This window comes from Micromys minutus (assembly GCF_963924665.1).
Source record: "Micromys minutus genome assembly, chromosome: 25".
Lineage (NCBI taxonomy): Eukaryota > Metazoa > Chordata > Mammalia > Rodentia > Muridae > Micromys > Micromys minutus.
Genome location: NC_137960.1, coordinates 31,493,092 through 31,514,146, shown reverse-complemented (window position 1 = coordinate 31,514,146; position 21,055 = coordinate 31,493,092). Strand labels below are relative to the sequence as shown.

General features: G+C 36.9%; 1 protein-coding gene across 1 annotated transcript in view; it reads left to right on the top strand.

Annotated features, from left to right (window-relative positions):
* Positions 1 to 21,055, top strand: part of ASCC3 (activating signal cointegrator 1 complex subunit 3) — a 228,484-nt gene that overhangs the window by 18,570 nt on the left and 188,859 nt on the right. Inside the window, exon 4 of the mRNA XM_080938316.1 lies at positions 8,828 to 9,390. Coding sequence (XP_080794442.1) covers positions 8,828 to 9,390 — 563 coding nt within the window. The remainder of the gene's footprint in view (positions 1 to 8,827; positions 9,391 to 21,055) is intronic.

Below are 21,055 nucleotides of genomic sequence, written 5' to 3'. Positions count from 1 at the left end.
TCATGACTTAGTGAGAACCTCTTGTTTCAGCATTCAGAGTCCATTGCTATAAAAGAACTATTGGCTTTGCCTTTCTAAATTTGTAGCCACAAGTTTATTTGGGTTTTGGTATTTGTTCGCAGTTTGCTTTATTAAAAGTAAGAAAAGTGTTAGTCAGAGTAGAGATCAGTTGAGGAACATACCGAGATTTCCATGCGTCCAACCTTGCAACATGCTGACACATACAAACGTGTGCACAGACACGTGTTCATGTTCCCTTTACAAACAAGCACTGATCAGAAGGCAGGTTAGGCAGCAGTGACTTAAGTGCTTTTAGATGGATCCATCATGATTGTATGTTATTAAGAAAATAAGAATTTACTATTAAAATCCAGGAACCAAAGCCTGAGGTGGGAACAGTTTATAAAGAGATGACTTAGAAAAGGAACTATAAAATTTTTAAAGGGACTGGAAGAATATATGTTTAGAATATAAAGCCTCGTTCTTATGGGAATGATATGGCAGGTTGGTTTCTGAGAGAATTTATAAAAAATTAGCTATTTTGAAATTGTGGATTTTAAAACAGTTGAAAGTTTCATAAAATGGCCAGTAAAGTAATTTAGGACAAACATGTATTGAGAATAATTAGAAAATTATAAATGAAAAGAGTACATTACTGTAGCAGGAAATATTAGAAAAACAATCCATGCTACCTCCTCTTCTCTGCCCAGCAGACTCTGCTCACATTCCCAGCCATCCGCCCCCTGTAGTTAGCTATCACAAATCCCCATAACCAGGTAAAATCAAAACTTATTTATCAGTCAGATTTGTATCAGTAAATCCCCCCCACAAAACATCCACACAGTGAACTCAGTTGATACTGATATAAACTGTCTACCCAGATAAGACAAACTGTCCTGTAAATAATTACCCATCCCTGACATTCATAGCTACCTGTGGCTAGTCAAAGCCATGAGGAATCTGCATGTATTTCTCTTTCTCCATCCTCCTTCCTTCTCCTCATCTCTCCTATCTCTCCCGTCTAAAACTTAGCCCACCTTCCTTTTCTGCTGTCCAGTAACAGGTCCCAGCCTTGTCTTTCACATTACCAAAGATCTGGAAGCACAAACACAGAAGGAATGATACTGGCTTTCGGTCATTTATTTCTCTAGCAGTGACTGTGTATTTCCAGAGAGGAGCCTGGGTAGAAGAAAGGAGGATGAACAGAATTCTGATGTGTTCAGAAAACCCACAAGACAGAAATGAATTAAGTGGACAAAGAAAGAAATACAGAATCTGGATATTTGTCTAGTGAAAAAATTAAGTTTGTAATTGAAAATATTAAAAAATCTATGCTTTGATGGTTATACCTAGGAGTTGTCATAATAGTTTCACTTAAAATCATATGATGGTATTGATGCAGAAGACAGGAGGGTAAGAACATGTAATCAGATGTAATGTATAATGCTTGCTTGACTCTTGAATCAGAAAAAAAGATTACTAAGACATTTTTTGAATTATTTGGAAAACCTTGATTGTGGGCTAGCCATGATTAGGTAATGGTCTTAGGTTTTATATTTGATATGCCCATAAAAATAGTCCTATATTTGATATATCCATGAAATGGAAATTTCCACATTTCTGTTATGCATTAATAGTAAAAAGGAAGATTTCATTGAATGTACTATTAAACGATTGAGAAAATACTGATGGTGTAGATAATGTGTTTGGAAGAAAGTTTAAGTTCATGTGAGTGTATGAAACAATTCTGGATTAATTGGGGAGATAGTAAGATTTCTGATAAAGTAACAGCTTTAAATATTAATGAGTATTCAATAGATAGCATTTTATGAATATGTAACAGCTATTTTTGATACACATTCTTAGCAAACTGAATACAAAACCTTAATCTGATAAAGGGCGTCAATACAAAAAGATGGAGCAAATACACTGTGTTTGCACAGTGCCATCAGCTGAGAAGGATGGTTTCTGGAAGCCAGGGATGGGAGGGAAAAGTGGACACAGAAGAAGGTTGGATATTGGGTACCACAGTACTGCTAAGTAGGAGTTAAGTTCTGATATTCAAAGCACAATAGGATGATTAACGATGCACCAGTGTATTTAATAAAGAACTAGGAGAAAAAAACCATAATCTACAACAGAATGCTAATTATTACAATCTAATTATTCACATGGACATAATAGAATACTACCTTATACATAGATATAATTATTATATGCCACTTAAAATAAGAAATATTTTTTGCAATATGGCATTACTTCTCTTTCTTGCACACTGAAAATCTTTCCTGATATAATTTAGGGAAGAAGAAAAGAAAAAAGGCATAAATGTTAAGAGTCGTAACAATCTGGAGAAATTAATTTAGCCTGAACAAGATAAAAAAATTTTACTTCCTAGGAACAAGTTTAAAATGACATTTTAAAGTAGTTTTTAATAAAACTCCATATAAAGATTTATATGGTTTAATTCAGGTTACATTTATAAAGCATCAACATTTACAAATGTTGAGCTTCATGATTTCCTCTTGGAAAGCTCTAAAATCCTATTGAGAGATTAAAGAAGGCTGGGTTGTTAAATTTCAAAATACTGCACATTTCAGATGCTGCTCACAGAACAGACGTGTACAACAAAATGCTAGAATGGAGCTAGGAAGCTAACTGACACTTGATTTGTGATGGTATAAACAGGTCTCTCTCTCTCTCTCTCTCTCTCTCTCTCTCTCTCTCTCTCTCTCTCTCTCTCTCTCTCTCTCTCTCCCTCCCCCCCCCTCCTCGCTTCCCTTTTTTCTTTCCTCCCTCCCTCCCCCCTCTTTCTCTTTGTGTGTGTAATGTATATGTTTGTATATGCATGTAAAGGACGATGTTTACTATCCTTATGACTTTACATCTGGTAAAATTGATTAAACAAAATAAACTGCAGAATCATAAAGGTAATGATTGGTACTTTGGACTCTTCATTAAGAATGAAATGTGTGGAATGAGTGTGGGGAATAGAGCTTCAGGGCACATTGTCAGAGTCATTTCTGTCCGTACTCAGTATGGTCTTTTACATAGCCGCAAGGAGGGTAAGTCTTGTACAAACTAATACCCTTCAACACGGAAATAGGTAAAAAGGATAGATCCAGTATAAAACTGACCCAGAGCCATCCACAAGCGTTTTCTATATTAATCAGATGTCCAGTAAAGGTGAAAGAAATGGTCGTCCTCCTGGAGAAGATCTTATTTCATGCCTCCAGTGTAGCTGAAGTTGAGAGGATTGAACTCGCAATTCTTGGTCAGGACCAGGAATTTTTATGTTACTGCTACAGTTGGAACTGGTACAAGTATTTGAATTGGTTGGGCAGTATTTGTAGTAGTTAAACCAATGAAAATTTAAGTCTTGGATGAAACAGTACAGTTAAAAGTGGTTGTGTGTGTATGCTGAAATGTGTGTATTCATGGCGGCATGATTTGTGATAGCCCAGAAGTGCAAGAAATTCACTATTAAATTACAGCATAGAGGCATGGTGGTATTTAGATTACCTTTAACAACAGCTTCAGCTGTATGTAACATTGCAGACAAGTGTTACAGTATTAAAAAAGAATAGTCACAAGCAGGAAACAGAATGCTTCTAATGTGAAATGAAAATTGGTCTTTGAAGTCAGTATTGTTAGGGTCCCTTCCTTCCTCTCAAGTGTGCTCTACTGCAGGGTTACTTTTTCCCTATGGGCACCTTCTCTTAGGGTAGCAACCTGTTACTGAAAAAGAAAGTGGCTGGAACTGTCTAGGGGACTGCAGTAACGTTCTATTTCTGGAGCTGTTTAGTCAGATTAAATAAAGCTGTTCATTTTGTGACAACTCTTTGAGTTGTATATATACTCTCTATGTTCCTAATAAATTAAAATAAAGTAATAATTACTATCCCCCCAGATAGAATCTCATTCTTTCACAGTATAACCTAGGCTGGACTCGAAGTGCCTGCCTATTGTGGGACATTGTAGGGAAGCACCAGCACTTACTGTGCTTTCAAGTACTGGACGTGTTGATGAACTGTTTCAGTTTGATTAGAACATAAAAAAATAAAGTCTGAATATTTACCATTAGTTCACCACTTAGCTATAATATAGGCAGAACTGAACCTACCTAGTTCTTTGTAACCAGTATAGTATAATTAAATTTGTCTTTTGTGTAACACATATATACATTCATTATCAAACAGATTGCCCATGTATTCATCAGTGTGATTGTGTTAGACCCCACTTCTCTGTTGCTGATATGCCTTGTTTTACATCTGTTGAATTTTTGTTTATGATCATTTGTGGTATTATGCTTACTTGGTTTTCTCTTTCATGTTTTCATGAATTATTTTCATGGAGTTTGAGATTAACTCAGACGATCAGTTGCTGTATAGGTATAAATGCAGTTTTGTTGGTTAGTAGTGGGTTGTGGGTATCCCTGGTCCCTTTTCATCATCTGTAAGATGGTGGTGGCCGTTCTTGTGTACTTGAGTTATGAAGCTGCACAACAGCGCTGGGAGTAGCCGTTGGTAACCGGCTCTCAGGTAATCATGTCTAATGTAGGTGTACTGGTAGCCATTGGTCAGCAAATAGTGTTCTGTTTATGCATTTGCTCCACAGTGGGCTTGTACAGAGGACAGAGAGGTTCCGCCAGGCAAGGCAGGAAAGAAGTAGTTGGGGAGCAAACATTGGACAGGTTAGATTGCGGTTTAAGTATTTCCAAGTGAAATGTTATATGTGTTTCCATTTCATCATAATAACAGTAAATAACTATGAGATGTAAGGGGCCTTTGTAACATTTTCAGATATGTAACTGAGAAATTTACAATAGTTAAAATTACTGGAACTCACTAGGAAACTTGATCGTTTGCACATTTTAAAAAGAAAATACAGTTGCAAAATTAAAAAAAAAATAGGCACCTAATCACCGTTTTTATAAACATATTTACATCAAGTTGCCTGTCTTGCTGATATTTAAAAAATAAATGGAGCTATTTTAAGTAAACAATGAGGGATTATAATGTAGTTTTCACATATTAAGATAAGTATTAGAGGTAAAACTATGATTTGAAGTTTGACCATAACAAAGCAAAAGAAATTTGAAAAATTCATTGTTAATATAAACCATAAATTATTACTTTACTAAACAATAAAGGTCTAACTTATTAGTGAACTGACTTATTTGTTGACTACTTTTAACTTTAATGCATATTATTTAGTTTAATTTTTAATTAAAAAATTTCTACTATTTTGATGAATTTCTTATTACTAGGAAAGGGTATTGAAGAAGTGAATTTATAAAATTACTTGAACATTCTTTACTCAAGGGAAAATGCAGATGTATATTTTGCTGAGGATGATTTAAAATTGCAGCGTCACTCTTTTTTGACTTTAAAATGTCTATTTTTATAGTAAGAATTGAATGATTGTACTATCTAGGAAAGTTCCATGTAATGTTTAGGAAAGCACCAGCTGGCCAGGCTCAGTTCTGCTTGTTCTCTGCAGGTGATGGTGATTCACAGAAAGGCTGTTTCCCTCCCACTTTTCCAGGGCCAGTGTTTATTAATACGGCATCCCTGTGATTTTTCTAAATACCTCTTTAAAGTTTTTGCTGTTGTCATATACAGCGTTCAGAGAGATAGTTTCCTAATTTACAGATTATCCTTTTCATTATAAAGTGGATGAAGAATTGAATATCTGGTGATTTAAATGAGAATTCCCTCCAAAGGCTCATATATTTGAATATTTTGTCACCAGGGAGTGAAACTATCTGGAAGGAGTAGTTGTGACATTGTTAGAGGAGGTGTGACCTTAGAGGTGTGTCACTGAGAGAGGACTTAGGTTTCAAAAAGCCCACACCAGTTTCAGTGTCTTTTTGTGCTTCTGCCTTTGGACTAGGATGTAAGGCTCCTGCTCAGATGCCTGGCTGCTGTCCTCCGTGATGATCATGGACTAACCCTCTGAAGTTAAGCAGGCTTCTAATGACACATTTTTTCTTTGTGTTGCCTTGGTCATGGCATTGCTTCACAGCACTAGATCAGCAGCTAAGCTAGAATTTATAAATGATTCCAATTTTAGACTAGTGTGCTTTCGCTCTTTCAGGTGCCTCACATGCAGCCAGAGCACTGGGATGCATGTGGGTGTTGCATAGGTGCCCTCGGACATCTGGCTGAGTAGGATGCATAAGTAGTCATTAGCCAGTCCTACTCACCTTTATGAAGCATCACTACCCAGCTCAAGTTTATAAAGTTTAAAAGTAATTGTTAATTTTGAAAGTTTGTAGACATAAGTCAGTTGTACTCAACATTTTGAAATAAATTGCTTTTGATCTTTACAGATTTTTATGAGTATATAATTATTTTCTCTATTGAAAGCCGACTGGATTTTTCTTCTGCTTAGCATACATATTAATATTACTTTTTATGATAAGTGTGGAGGTTTGAGTGAGAATAGCCCCTATAGGCTCATAGATTTGAACAGCTGGACACATGAAGTGGCACTGTTTGAAAAGATTAGGAAATGTGTTCTTGTGGGAGGAAGTATGTCCCTATGGGTGGGCTCTGAGGTTTCAAAAGCTCATGGCAAGCCCAGAGTCTGTCAGTCTATCTCTCTCTGTATCTCTCTGTCTGTCTGTCTGTCTGTCTCCCCCCCCCCCCCTTATTGATGAGAATGTAATTCTCAACTACTGCTCCAACACCCGCCTGCATGCTGCCATGCTTCCCACTCTGATGGTAGTGAACTAAACCTCTGAAACTGAACGCAAGCCCCCATCTAGATGCTGTCTTTATAAGCGGTGCCATACTATCTCTTGACGGCAGTGGCCCCATATTATACTAAGATTGTGCCATAACTTTATCACTAACTTACCTACTGTTGGAAAGATGAGTTACTTCCACCCTTAGTAATATGAACTTTTCTTCCACATTTTCTAAAGAGATTTAACATTAATATTTATTTAATAAGCATTAATTGGAAACACATGTACTTTTTAGGAATTTACATGGGATATGGTACAGTGGAGAAATGTTTGGGAAATAAAAGATTGCTATGAATCTTGCTAATGACTTGTTGTTTTTTTGTACATTTTCATGCTAGAATTTTCATTTTAGCATGTTCATGAAGGAGGTAATGTTTTAGGACAAAGTAAGATTACCTAATGAGGAAGTTTTATTTTAATAGATTATTTTTATTAAGACATGTGTGCTCTCGTATTTTGGATGTAGGTATAAATTCCATTAAAATTTTTAAATATTTATGTGTATGAGTGCAATGTGTATCTGTATGTCTGTGCACCATGTACATGTAGTCCCCATGGGGACTGGGAGAAGGTGTGATGAGTCTGTGTGTCTGTGCACCATGTAGATGTAGTCCCCATGGGGACTGGGAGAAGGTGTGATGAGTCTGTGTATCTGTGCACCATGTAGATGTAGTCCCCATGGGGACTGGGAGAAGGTGTGATGAAAGAACCTTACTCTTAATTGCTGAGCCATCTTTCCAGTCTAATAAATTCCATGGGTTTTTTTTTGGGGGGGGGTGGGCTGTTAGAGTTTAGTACTAACCTTGTTAAATTATTTGTAGAACCATCAAAAATTCAAATCTTTAAGCAGTGCCCTTAGTAGAATGCAGTAATGCTCTGTAAATTATGACATAGACATTGTTCTTGAAAAGTATTGGGATTAGCATGGTGAAGTTGCTTATTCACACATACATGCTCTCTGCATTCTAAATGCATTAGTTGAGGTCTGCTGGTCTGGTTTAGGAATAACTAGTTTGGTGTCTGTGTGGGCTGGATTTAGTTTAACTCAACTATTCCTTTTTGAACTATGTGCCTGGGGCAAGTGAGGCAGAAAATACAGAATTGAGCACAGTGTTGCTCCCTTTGGAAGTTGTCGCTAAGATCTGGAATTGAAAAATGGGATTTGAGCAGTTAGGACTCCAGGGAATGATAAATAAAGATGGCGAAATAGACAAAATAGGCTTTTGCTTTGTTTTTTCTTTTTCCTTTTTCTTTTAAAATCTTACCTTTGGAAATGTTAATTTAAGTAAAGTCATGCTGTACTGTGCAGACTGGTCTTGAACTCCTGGCATCAGGTGATCCTCTTACATTAGCTTTCCCATAGTTGGCTATATGGATTCCATGGTATTCGGCAGGGCCGACTCCTGAATTCTGCCTTAAGAATTTTCTGACATTTTTGGTATTCAATAGTATCCATTGGTTGTATATGGAAAGTTTGTACTTTTATGTATAAGGTCTGGCCATTTATGTTTTTTAACATCTTTCTTCCACATTTTATAATATAGTGAATTAGATTTATTTGAACATGCATACATACATACACACACACACACACACACATTCTGGTGATATGTTTTTGAGAGCTGTATATAAGCTTATATATAACTTTCTTGTCATGTGGGTGTATTGTCCAAATTGTAACAGAAGCTATGAGTATGTGAGGTCTCCTGACTATTTTGTCTGTAATTCTGAAAATCTTATTAAATTTTATCAACTTAGTTTTAAAACTTTAAGTTTTAATTGACAGCTCATTTCTAAAAAGAGGCAAGAATTTTCATGAGTTATCTTCTGTGCTTAATATAGATTAATGGTTGGTTGAATTAAAATGTTCTTGGTTGATTGAACATAGTTCTTTGGGAATTTGGGAATGGATTTCTTTGGTCTTTAATTGATTTGACTCAAAACCAGATTTAAGAATCAGAGCCAAAAAAGTGGAAGAATATTTTTTAATGCTAGTTTGGATGATGATTCAGTTGAGCTAATACTGTATTTTTTTTTTTTTTTTTTTTTTTTTTTTTTTTTGTTCTTGAATAGTTGGAACGGATAATGGGAGAGAAGCAATTGAAAGCGGGGCTGCATTTCTCTTTATGACGTTTCACGTGACGGACTCTGTTGGTTCCACGGAGGCAAAGGCTATCAGACAGATGTTTGGTCCTTTTCCATCGTCATCTGCTACCTCAGCTTGTAATGCCACTAATAGAATTGTTTCTCATTTTAGTCAAGATGACCTCACAGCTTTTGTCCAGATGGCAGAAAATCAGTGTAATAATGATAGAGTGGTTTTTGGTAGAAACTTAGCATTTTCCTTTGACATGCATGATCTGGACCACTTTGATGAATTACCAATAAATGGTGAAGCTCAGAAAACTATAAGCTTAGACTACAAGAAGTTCCTGAATGAACAGTTTCAAGAACCCTACACCCCAGAGCTCAAGCCTGTGGAAAAAACAAATGGCTCCTTCTTGTGGTGTGAAGTTGAGAAGTACTTAACTGCAACTCTGAAGGAAATGACAGAAGCACCGCGAGTTGAAGATCTTTGCTGTACTTTATATGACATGCTTGCATCTGCTAAAAGCGGTGACGAACTTCAGGATGAGGTACAGTTGAAGTTTCTGCAGTTATATGTAAACATGAACTAGCTTAATGAACAGCTCTTTAAACATTAATTTCTTCTTAGAGTGTTGGGATTGAACCTCGAACCTTGCATATGCTAAGTATGTTTCAGCACTGTCGTACATGCTCAGCCCAGATTAACCTTCAAACATAGATAGTCAGCATAGCATCCCGACCCCTTGCACTGGCACGGATGGTGCGCTCTCTAGGCAGGTGTGGGAGGCAGGTGTACTCTTCAGTGGGTGTTACAGGAAGGCCCGGTGTAATGAGCAGTGAAGGCGGATACGCCTACTCAGTGCTGCTCACTGCAGTAACTACTGTTTCTTTGAGAACTATAGATTTAAGTGACAACTTATGCGGTTGCTTTAGGAATATGCTTGTACTGTTTACATTTTTAAAATATTTTTAAACATTGAATGACAAAATATCCTCCAGAGTTTTAAATAAAACTTTTTTTTTTTAATTTCATTTATGTTAGCTGACATTTAGAAAAAAATTTCTGATCAATTTCTATTTAAAACACATTAACTATTAAGAATCAAATTAATCTGAAATAATTGGCTAACTGGATTTTTTCCAAAACAATTTAAAATTTTTTATTTTCTGAAATTAAAATATGATTACGTTATTTCCCTCTTTGCTTTCTTCTCTCCAACTTGTATCACCTACCCACACTTTCTGCTCTCACACAAATTTATGGCTTCTTTTTCTTTAATTATTTTTACACACATACATGCACAGGCACACATGCACGAATATGTAAATATACAAACTGCTCAGTTCAGATATTACTTGTATGTTCATGTATTACTTGCATTCTTTAGTTGCATGTAGTTCTTTGTCTAGAATTAAGGCCTCATGGGAATTTTTTCCCCCTTTCATGTTAGCATGTCATCTATTTTTAGGGTTCTTTCAGGTAGCCACGTTTTACTCAGACTTCCTGAGTGCAGCATCTCAGACTTTTCTAGGAGACATAATCTCACAGCAAAGTCCTGTTCCTCTGCCTCTTACGCTCTTCCTGCTCCTTCTTCCACAATATCTTTGAGCCTTAGGCTCAGGGATTGGATTATAGATATGTTGTTTGGGACTGTGAACTTTGTAGTTTAATTGGCTGTGGTTTTCTGTAATGATCTCCCACTGCTGCAAAGAGAAATTTCTTTGATAAAGGCTGAGAACTACACTTGCCCATGGATATAAGGGTACATACTTAGAGGAACCCGCTTGCCAACAGATGAGTGGGTATGGCATACTATTTTAAAAAGAGAAGACACTTTGAAATTGGATTATTTCCACCCTTCCACTCACTTCCATTCTTAGACTGAATCTCTATGAAGCTTAGTTTTCTTGCTCTGTTTTTCAAAGGGATACTAATAGAATTATAAAGGATGGGTATAATCATTAACTGTTACCCCACGTATAACATGTCATAGCATATGGAAAATACTCAGATGGTAGATATCATTATTAGGCTTCATATTATTATTACTATTATTGTTATTATTATCATTGTTTTGTTATAAAAACAAATGAGCGTTTTAAAATCATATAAATGTTACAGAGAAATTGTTTTAATTTAGAGAATTAGTGTTAGCTGTTTCAAAGTAAGGGACCATGATTTAATTCTATGGTTGGTCTCATAGTCCATAGGTATTTTGACTGGGGCTGTTTTATATCAGATATGTTATATATTATGACTTGAATCTTTTCAAATATTATACAAATAATACTTTTTTGAAATTCATGCTACAAAAAAATGCTTTTACTGATTTTTAGCCTAGTATTGTGCCTATAATGAAACTTAGAAACATTGAACACAGTTTGTTTTTTTTTTTTTCTCTTTTTTATTTCATTTTATTTTATTTTGGTCATCGTTGATGGGAAGATACCATCCAGTTTCAAAGAATGCTCTTTAATCTGCTTCATTGCAAAGTCAAATAGAACTTGTGCCTCTGTTTTGTGTACACTGTGTTTCTAGATGCATTGCTAGTGGGCACAAAAGAATGAAGATGACTGGCAGCATGACTCAGTGCTTGCTACTAATACTGTTTGTATATATGAGAAGGTACCTGCCTGTGTGCACACGCACACACACGCACGCACACACACAAATGGAATTAAGCATTTTTTAAAGATATAATTAGATAGAAACTTTGCTTTGTTGGATAGTTGCTAAATAACAGGAGACATGTTCGTAGATAACAGTTGGTATTATGCTGTCTACAAATGTAGAAACAAAATCAAGTCACACATTGTGTAGATGGCTCATGGAGTAAAAAAAACTGTTCAGAGAGGAAGTTAAGTTTGAAATTTGTTTTAAAATATGATGAAATATGATTATTTCATGATGAACAGGGCATTAGGTGACACATTTCAGGCTTTAGAAAGAATAATGTGTGGGTGTTCCAAGCCCTCCCCTGGGGGCCATGCCTGTCTGCTAGAGGAGGTCCCTACAGGATCTGTCCTCTACTTCTTTGCCCATTTTGTCTAAAGTCATCCCCGTTGGGTCCAGGGAGCCTCACGTTTTCCTAGTATCTTGGACCCTCTGGTGGCTATCCCCAGTTCCTCATCCTCCTGCTACATTGTTTTGTTCCATTTCCTGACGCTCTGTACTTCTCTCAAATCTCCACATCCTGATGCTGCCCCTTATTTCCTCCCCTCTTTACCCCTCCCCAGTCCCTCTCCCTACACCTCCCACAGTCGTCCTGTTGACCCCACACTGCAGAACTGAATCATCCACATCCTGGTCTTCCTTTTCCATATGTCCTGTGGGTTGTATTACGGGTATTGTGGGCTTTTGGGCTAATAGCTACTATAAGTAAGTATATATATGTGTGTTCTTTTGTGTCTGTGTTACCTCACTCAGGATGATATTTTCTAGGTCCATCCATTTGCCTGCAGATTTCATGAAGTCTTTGTTTTTAATTGCTATGTAGTAATTCATTGTGTATATGTACCACATTTTCTGTATCCCTTCTTCTGTTGAGGGACATCTGGGTTGTTTCCCCGTTCTGCTATATTATAAATAAGACTGCTGCTATGAACAGGGTGGAACGTGTGTCTCTGTTATATGATGGACCATCTTTTGGGTATATGCCCAGGACTGGTATAGCTGCTTCCTCAGGTAGAACTATTTCTAATTTTCTCAGGAACTGCCAGACTGATTTACCAGTTTTCTGTCCCACCAGTAATGGAGAAGTGTTTCTTTCTCCTCACCAACATCTGCTGTTACCTGCGTTTTTGATCTTTCTGACTGGTGTGAGGTGAAATCTCAGAGACATTTTGATTAGCATTTCCCTGATAACTAAGGATGTTGAACATATCTTTAGGTGCTTCTCAGCCATTTGAGATTCCTCAGTTGAGAATTATCTCGGGGGGTGCTGGATCAGTGAGGATGGAGAGTGTGGGTGGGTGGGGGAGCACTCATTCAGGCAAAGGGTAGGGGCGAGGATGAATATGGCATGGAGGGTTGGTGGAGGGGGTAGCTGGGGAATGGGATATCATTTGAGATCTAAACAAATTGAATAATTAATAAAAAGATTGTTTTAAAAAGAATAATATGTTTAGAACTTCAGTATGCACAGAGATGTGAGAGAATAAAGGATGTGCAGAGAGGTAGGAGCCAAATGCAGTGCCCGGCATACCTTCCTAGTGTACTAAAGACTGTTCTGAAATATACTGTCTGACTCTGTGATTCTTCTTAAACGTGATCATAACAGGCGGCTTCCTACGTTACTGGATATTTCATTTTGCCAGTACTTTGTGGAAATACAAGTGTTTTTTCTCAATATTTGGCTTCTTGTATGTAAATAAAATGAAGGCCTGTTGGGATGGTTCATGCTCTGTGGTAGAAGTATTCGTGTTTGGATTGTGAGTTTATTTCTGTCTAATTATGTTATAGTAAATTCTGTTATACTATCTCTGTGTCTCTGTCTCTCACTGTTTCTCTCTTTCTCATGTGTGTGTGTGTGTGTGATGTGACACACATACACACTGGTGTTGAGGTCAGAGGACAATTTTGGGAGTCAGTTATTTTCTTCCTACTGCCTGGACACTGATCTAGGTCTGCAAGGTCAGCAGTCAACATCTTTACTTGCTGACTCATCTTATTCTTGTATAGTACGTTTTTTATACATGCTTTCACTTCAGGATGTGCTGTATCTTATTGGCTGTTTATTTTTAATGTATATTTTACATTATAATGAGCCTTTACTATGTCATTTTTATATGCATACAGTGTACTTTGATCATAATTCATTCTGGTGCCCTTTCTTGTACTTCTACCTTCAATATCTGTAGTAGTCCTTCCTGTTTTACTTTCTTGTCTTTTTTTCCTTAAATTCCACAGATAAATCATGTGATGCCCATCATTGTGACAATCTATTATTTTGTACTTTACTTATTTTACAGTTCCTACCACTTTCCTACAAAAGCACAAATTTTATTCATCTTTATCACTGAAAGAAAGATGGCTGTGTATATGTTCATCCATTAGGTACCGAGGCTGATTCCATAACTTATCTATTATATATAGTATAGTGATAAACATGTCTGTAGGTATTTCAACTGTAACTCTACATTCATGTCAGTATAATTATGTGGCAGTTGCATGTTGACCTTTCTGTGAAATTTCCATATTGATTTTTGTTTCTACAAGGAAACAGGAAAAGGAAAGCAGTATATAAGATGCCCCTATACCTGTGAATTTTTGTTTTCTGACTGAGATGAAATGAAGTGAGGCTAAAGATACTGAACATGTTTTTGTATAATTCATTGGTCATTTATATAGTTCTTAATTTGAAAAGTATGTGTTCATTTTATCCCTTTACCAAATAAGTATTTTTGGTTCAGTATGTGACCTCTTGATTATCTATCTATCTTTCTATCTCTCTCTCTCTCTCCTGACATAACCACTTTTCTCACAGTCATTTATGTTGTCTTATGTATAAAAATGGATACAATAAAATGGAGGCTCGCTGGTAAATAAGCTCACCCTTTCTGTTTCTTTCTGAACTCTCTCTGGTTCAACTCAGTTCTTCTGGCTCAAAACTCTCCAAGATGACTGATTCAAACAAGCTTCTCTCAGCTTTTCACTGAATTGCTTTGCTGCTTGGAAAAATCTTCCTCCAAACTCTGTGAACTGAACTGCTCCAAACTGATCTCCTCTCACTTCACTTCTCTCTGAAGTCAGCTCTTTTCCCTGTGCCATTCTTGTGGAGATGAGCACATTCTGACTCATTCTGTTAAACCCCTTTCCAATTCAACACTTTGTCTGCCCCTCAATTACCGGGGCACTTCTTCTACAGACTAGCCTGGAGGGCATGATTAAAGATGTGTCATTCCAGCCAGATCATACAGACCTAGAAGGTCTTTGGATATGATCCCTTTTCAGAGCAGCCATGTTGTTGGATGAAAATTCATATAAAACAAACAACTAAAAAATAGAGCCCCCAATTCAAAATTTAGGTTCAAGTCACAAAATAAGACAATGTTAGAAACTCTGGGACTTTTCCCACATAGTAGACCTTCCATTGTGATAATATGCTATCAATTAGAAATACATACATACATACATACATACATACATACATACATACATATATTTGTGTGTATGTATGCACACAGCTGTGTGTCTGCATCTGTGCCAGAAGCAGTTGTAGAATGCTCTCCTCTGTTTATCTATTTTTTTTTGAGGCAGTTTCTCTCTTTGGACGTAGGGCTAGGGCTTCTGTTTTCCTTGCTAGGCCCGAAATTCATAAACCCCAGTGATCTATGTTGTATTTCTCATGGAGGTAGGGATGCTGTACTATACCGGCTTGTTATATAGGCTTTGTCTGTGATCTTCAGTATAGTCTTTGTGATTGCAGTCTTGTGCTCTTAACCACTGAGCTGTCTCTTCACCTTTCATTATCTTTTTATGAGAAGAGCATGAATTGAAGAGTTAAAGATTTTTTAATTTTCATGGTTAGACAAATTACCAAGACCTTGTGAAGCTATGTTTCAGAGTATTCATAATGATGTGAGCATTTGTGGCATTACTTGAATCATCCAGCACAATGTTTCCCGAAACTGTTAGCACCATTATGTTTGAACATACCAGAGTTTTGACTGTATTCCTTACAAAATTATAAACTAAATTTATATCTGCCTTCAGATAAGTACCAAAGAGCTGGTTGAAATACCGAGAAATGCCAAGTGACATCTGAGAGGCTAGCATGGTCTAGGTTTGTTGGAGTAGCCATACTAGTATTATTCCAACATTAAGTGCTGTTTGCAGCACGGTCAATGCCAGTGTAAATATTGATGGAGTTACTGTGTAATTAGTTCCTAGGAAAACAGTGAGCTTTGAATTTATTTATGGTCTTGCCTTACATTTATACAGATGTCACAGTCTGTAGCATTTGTACCTGACATTTGCTGTCAGCATTATCTCTTGCAGTTATGCAGATGGTATTTCTTGACCTATAGCATGTTGATTTTCCAACCTATCTCTTTGGGTTTTTCCTGATCCTAGGAAGTGGGAATTATTTGCTTAGATTATCTTCTGAGTGAAAACTATGACTTTTTTTTTTTTTTTTTTTTTGTATTTATTTGTACCACACATGATCCTGTTGTCTGAAGTTTTTATGAGAGTAATGAGCATGGTTTAGTGTGGTAGTCTAAACTTCATCTTCTAAAACCCCATTTATATTCTTTAAATGTACCAAGAATACACACTGCTATTCTTTGTTCTATATCACTATCGTTATTTGATTTATTCAAAATTAAAAAAAAATTAATATTTTAATTATGTTTGCAAAGTAATACTAATTTTTTTTTTCATTTTTTAAGAAACACATTCGGTAGCTGGGGAGATCATTGTGGTAATAACACTTGGGATGTATTTTAGCCTCAAGACCTGAGTTCAGATTCCTAGGACCTAAAAAATGAGCTTGGTTCCAGGAACCCATAACCTAGTGCTGGAACATGGGCACAGACAGAAGGATTGCTGGGACTTGCTGGCTATCAGTTTAGCTCCAGGTTTAGTGAGAGACTCTAGTGAGTGACAGAACAGACTCTTCTGGGAGACTCACTGCATGCATACACATACATGTCTAGTTACCACAGATGGGGAGTCTACAACATACCATAGCAAGAATACCACCAAAGTCCAATTTAATGAACCAATGAGTTCTATTGGCATCGGCTATAGGAATGTGAGTGATGGGTTATGTGCGGGAGCAGAAATGAGTCAAAGACAATGGAAGCAACAAAGCCCACCCCAGCACTGGCTCACAAAAGCTAGAAACCCGAAGCACACTGTACAGTAAGTACATAGGCAGCTCAAGAGGTTTCAGAGTGTATTTTCCAAGTGACTCAGTTGGTCTAAATCTCTTCCAGGCAGCTCTGCTGGTCTCAGTTGTCTTTGGAGACATGTCTGAGCGTATCCCTCAGCTGGCCTTAATTGGTTATTCTGAGAGGGAGGGGCCTATTGAATCTGGTCCGTTTCAGGAACTTTCTGATGTTTTTTAAGTTTTCTGTCTTCTGCCATAAAGATCCCCTGTGCAATATGGAATGTTTCAGATGCAAGGAAACGATTTTAGGACAGTAAGACATTGGCATCCTCCCATGGCCTCCTTATATTGAAAGCACATTTTCCTACACCATTGCTGCCACCCTCCTATCCCCCACCCTCCTGCACATATACACTAAGCTATACTGAGTATAGTATGAAGTATGGCATTGTATTGTATCTTTATAAAACATGTCTGTTTGATTCTCACTAGACCCTCATATGTACTTTTGTATTTAAACTATTATGATTTATTACCTTATTATTTTTGTAAACTTGTATACATTTTATAGTAATAAGATAAGTTGTATTTCTTCAGGTATAAATGTAGAATATATATTTATTATCTTTGGTTTGATACTTTAAATTCATTCTTTTTTTTTTTTTTTTTTTACTATGTGGAATGAATTCTTAAAGTTTTCAAAATAAAAGGTAATCTAACAAAATTTATCAATCCAACACCATTTTGTTGCCTGAACTTTGTGTCCTGAAGTTTGTGTGTGTGTGTGTGTGTGTGTGTGTGTGTGCGCGTGCGCGCGCCTATATCTTAAAAGGAAAATGAACCAGAAAATTAAATCTGATATAATGAAAGTTGTTCAGACTTACTTGAAGAGCACATGAAATACCGGTTTGTAAACAGGTATTAAACTTGATGTAAACATTCAGGTTAAAGACAGACAGGTTTGTTCAGTTATCTGTGTTCACTTTTATGACCTTAAACATCTTTTGGGAAGAAGTTAACCTAATTCCTTTCCACAAGTCAGGAAACTCAATACATGTATTAAATTGTAAACTAAACTTCTAAGCATATGATTTTTTTTCTTAGCTTAACTTTACTAATTGCCTAAGTTGGTTTTCTGTTGCTATGCTATGGCACTATGACCAAGGCAACGTAGAAAGTGTTTAATTTGGCTGAACAGTTCCATGTTAAAGTCCGTGGTGGTGAGCAAAGACATGGTGACGGAAACAGCTGAGATATCTCATCTTGATCCACCAGGAAAAAAAAAACAGAGAGGGTGGAAGAAGCTAATGGGAATGATGGCAGTCCTTTGAAACCCCAAAGCCCACTCCCAATGACACACCTTTTCTGAAGGCCACACCTCCTAACCATTCCTAAACAGTTGCACTAACTAGTAAGCATCAGTTATATGAGCCTATGGGAGCCATTCTCATTCAAACCAGCACCCTGCCCATCTAATTATTTCTCTTATATGGCTATAAATCCTGTTCACATTTCAGGCTGTTTTAATTAAACTTGTAAGTGACTTTGGCATTAGGCTTGCTAAATTGTTATGTCAGATTAAATACCTATAAATAGTGGCTATTAATTATTATGAAACATAATTTATAGAATTCTCTGCAGGCAGCAGTAACTTGCATTGCACTTTTCTCCGTGGAGATAAACAAATGCTGTTCTAATTTTCATGATCATTTTTTATATTCGTTGTGACTTTATTTTAATGTGTAAACACTTACTAATTTTCTATGACACAAACCAAATGAGGATTACTATATAAGATTTTGTCTGCTGTCTGATGGCCACTTACGGAATCTTTTGTCTGGAAGTTACCTACACCATGTGTTCACAGCTGAATAATTTTTAATTTGCTTGTTTTGTCAGCCATAGCATCTTAGGAGTGTTATTAAGAAGTGGCTGTCTTTGCCACGACGTTCTTTCATGAGACACTAGCTTCCAGGTACACCCACTTCCTTATCCCACCCCCAACCTCTGTCTCCAAGAAGATGTCTCCCCCACCCCACCAGACTTCACCACTCGCTGGGCCCTCAAGTCTTTAGAGGGCTAGGTTCCTCTTCTCTCACTGAGGCCAGACCAGGCAGTCTTCTGCTGTACATGTGTCTGGAGCCTCATATCAGCTAGCATATGCTGTCTGGTTGGTGGCTTATTTTTTGAGAGATTTTGGGGGTCCACGTTAGTTGAGACTGCTGGGCTTTCAGCCTTGAACTATTTTCGAAAGGGAGAGAGGGGCAGATTTACTAAACAGGACTACTATGGCTCAGGTGCTAAGATCAAGAATTGATAAATAGCTGGAGAGATGGATCAGTGGTTAAGAGCACTGGATGCTCTTCCAGAGGACCCGAGTTCAATTCCCAGAAACTACATGGTGGCTCACAACCACCTGTAATGAAATCTTGTCCCTTCTTCTGGTGTGTCTGAAAGTAGCTACAATGTACTCATACATAAAATAAGTAAATCTTTAAAAAAGGAAGAATTGATGAATTGGACCTCATAAAACTGAAAACCTTCTGTATGGAAAAGGACATAGTCATCTGGACAAATCAGCAACTTACACACTGAGAAAAAATATCTTCAGTAACCCCACATCTGATAGAGGGCCAATATCTAAAACCTAAAGAACTGAAGAAGCTAACCTCCCAAAAAACAAAAAACAAAACAAACAAAAAGAAAACCCAATCAAGAAATGGGATATAGAACTAAATGAAGAATTCACAACAGAGGAATTTCAAATGGCTGAGAAACACTTAAAGAAATATTCAGCATCCTTAGTCATCAGGCAAATGCAAATCAAAACGACCCTGAGAGTCTTCCTCACACCAGTTAGAATGATTAAGATAAAAAACTCAAGTGGCAGCAGATGTTGGTGAGGATGTGGAGAAAGTGGAACACTCCTCCACTGTTGGTGGGATGGCAAGCTAGTGGTTTTCTAAAATTGTTTTTGTCCAAAAATATTTCTTACTAGAATTTGCTATTTGTGAAGAAGAAATAGCTTGGGTTAAGTTGTAGCTGAGTGTTTAAGAATATAAATGTGCAAGGCTGACTCTGGCAGAATTATTTTCTTATAGAAGAAATGACCACATTTTAAAAATTCTTAGGATCTTGTAAGACTCACCTACCCGTCCGTCCATCCATCTATAGTGTTTCCTGTTATAGTTTGTGTTCCATGGTGGATGATGTAGATATATATTGTAGTTCTCCCTTCCCTTCATCCCTTCCTGCTTTTCTCATCCCATCCCTCTTTCTGTAGAAAGTTCTTTAGTTCTACCCCTGATCTTTGAGGCAGGCCTTGTGTCTGACTACCAACAGTACAAAATAACTCACCTGAAATCTTTTTAGAACAGCTGGCATGACTGTAGAGGTTCTGTAGTGCGGGAATGAGTAAAACGGGAAACTATTATACAGGTCCCCACCGTATACGTGTGATGAGATACAATGATCCCCATTAACTTACACAAAGAGTACCAAGAATAGCATGAAAACATCTCATGCAGGAAATTGTTTAAATTTCACCCTACCTTAAGCAATATTTAGATTACTCAAGCAGACATGGCTCATGGACATCTTTTTATAGGTTTATTGATGTGGTTTTACATATATATTTAAAGTGTACCAATCAGGGATTCTTATATATGCACCGATACGTGCAATTATAGTAGTTTTCTTCTCAGATCATCTTATGAAATCGTAGGCTTTTACCCTTGCACTCTTGCCATTCTTACCTCTTTGATCCACTAGTGTATTGTTCTCAAGACTATCATCCCGAGTGTCATCATGCTTAGTATACAATGGTGTGTGCTTCATAGAGAAACGTAAATGCTTTACGTTTTCATTTTCTTTTACTATTCCTGAACTATGATTTATTTGTGTGTTGTACAAAAGCTTCTTGTTGCATGTGTATTTGTAAATTTTTTTTTGGTTCTGTGCATTGTCTTTTTACCTTCTTGAGTTTACTCTTGGAAGCATGAACTCTATATACTTTTGTCTTTTGTTGCTCATAATTTTCATATAGTATTTAAGCATCTTTTTCATGAAGATTTACTGCTATGTTTTCTCTTCAGAGTTTTATAGCCTTAGATTGTAAGGCCTTTAGACCATTGACTTGCACTGAGTAAAGTTTTGTTTGTGGTTTTGGATAGTAGTCTTATCTTCTTCTCCTTTGTCCTTTATTTTCTTTTTCCCTTCCTCTCTTGTCCTCTTCCCTCTTTTCTCTGGTTATTCCATTGTTGCTTATTGAAAGACACTAGCCAGAAATCAGCTCCCTTTTAGTGTTGTTTTCTCTTGTTTGTCTCTCTGGACTCTGAGTTCTGTTCAACATCATGTCTGTGTGGCCAATATGGCACAG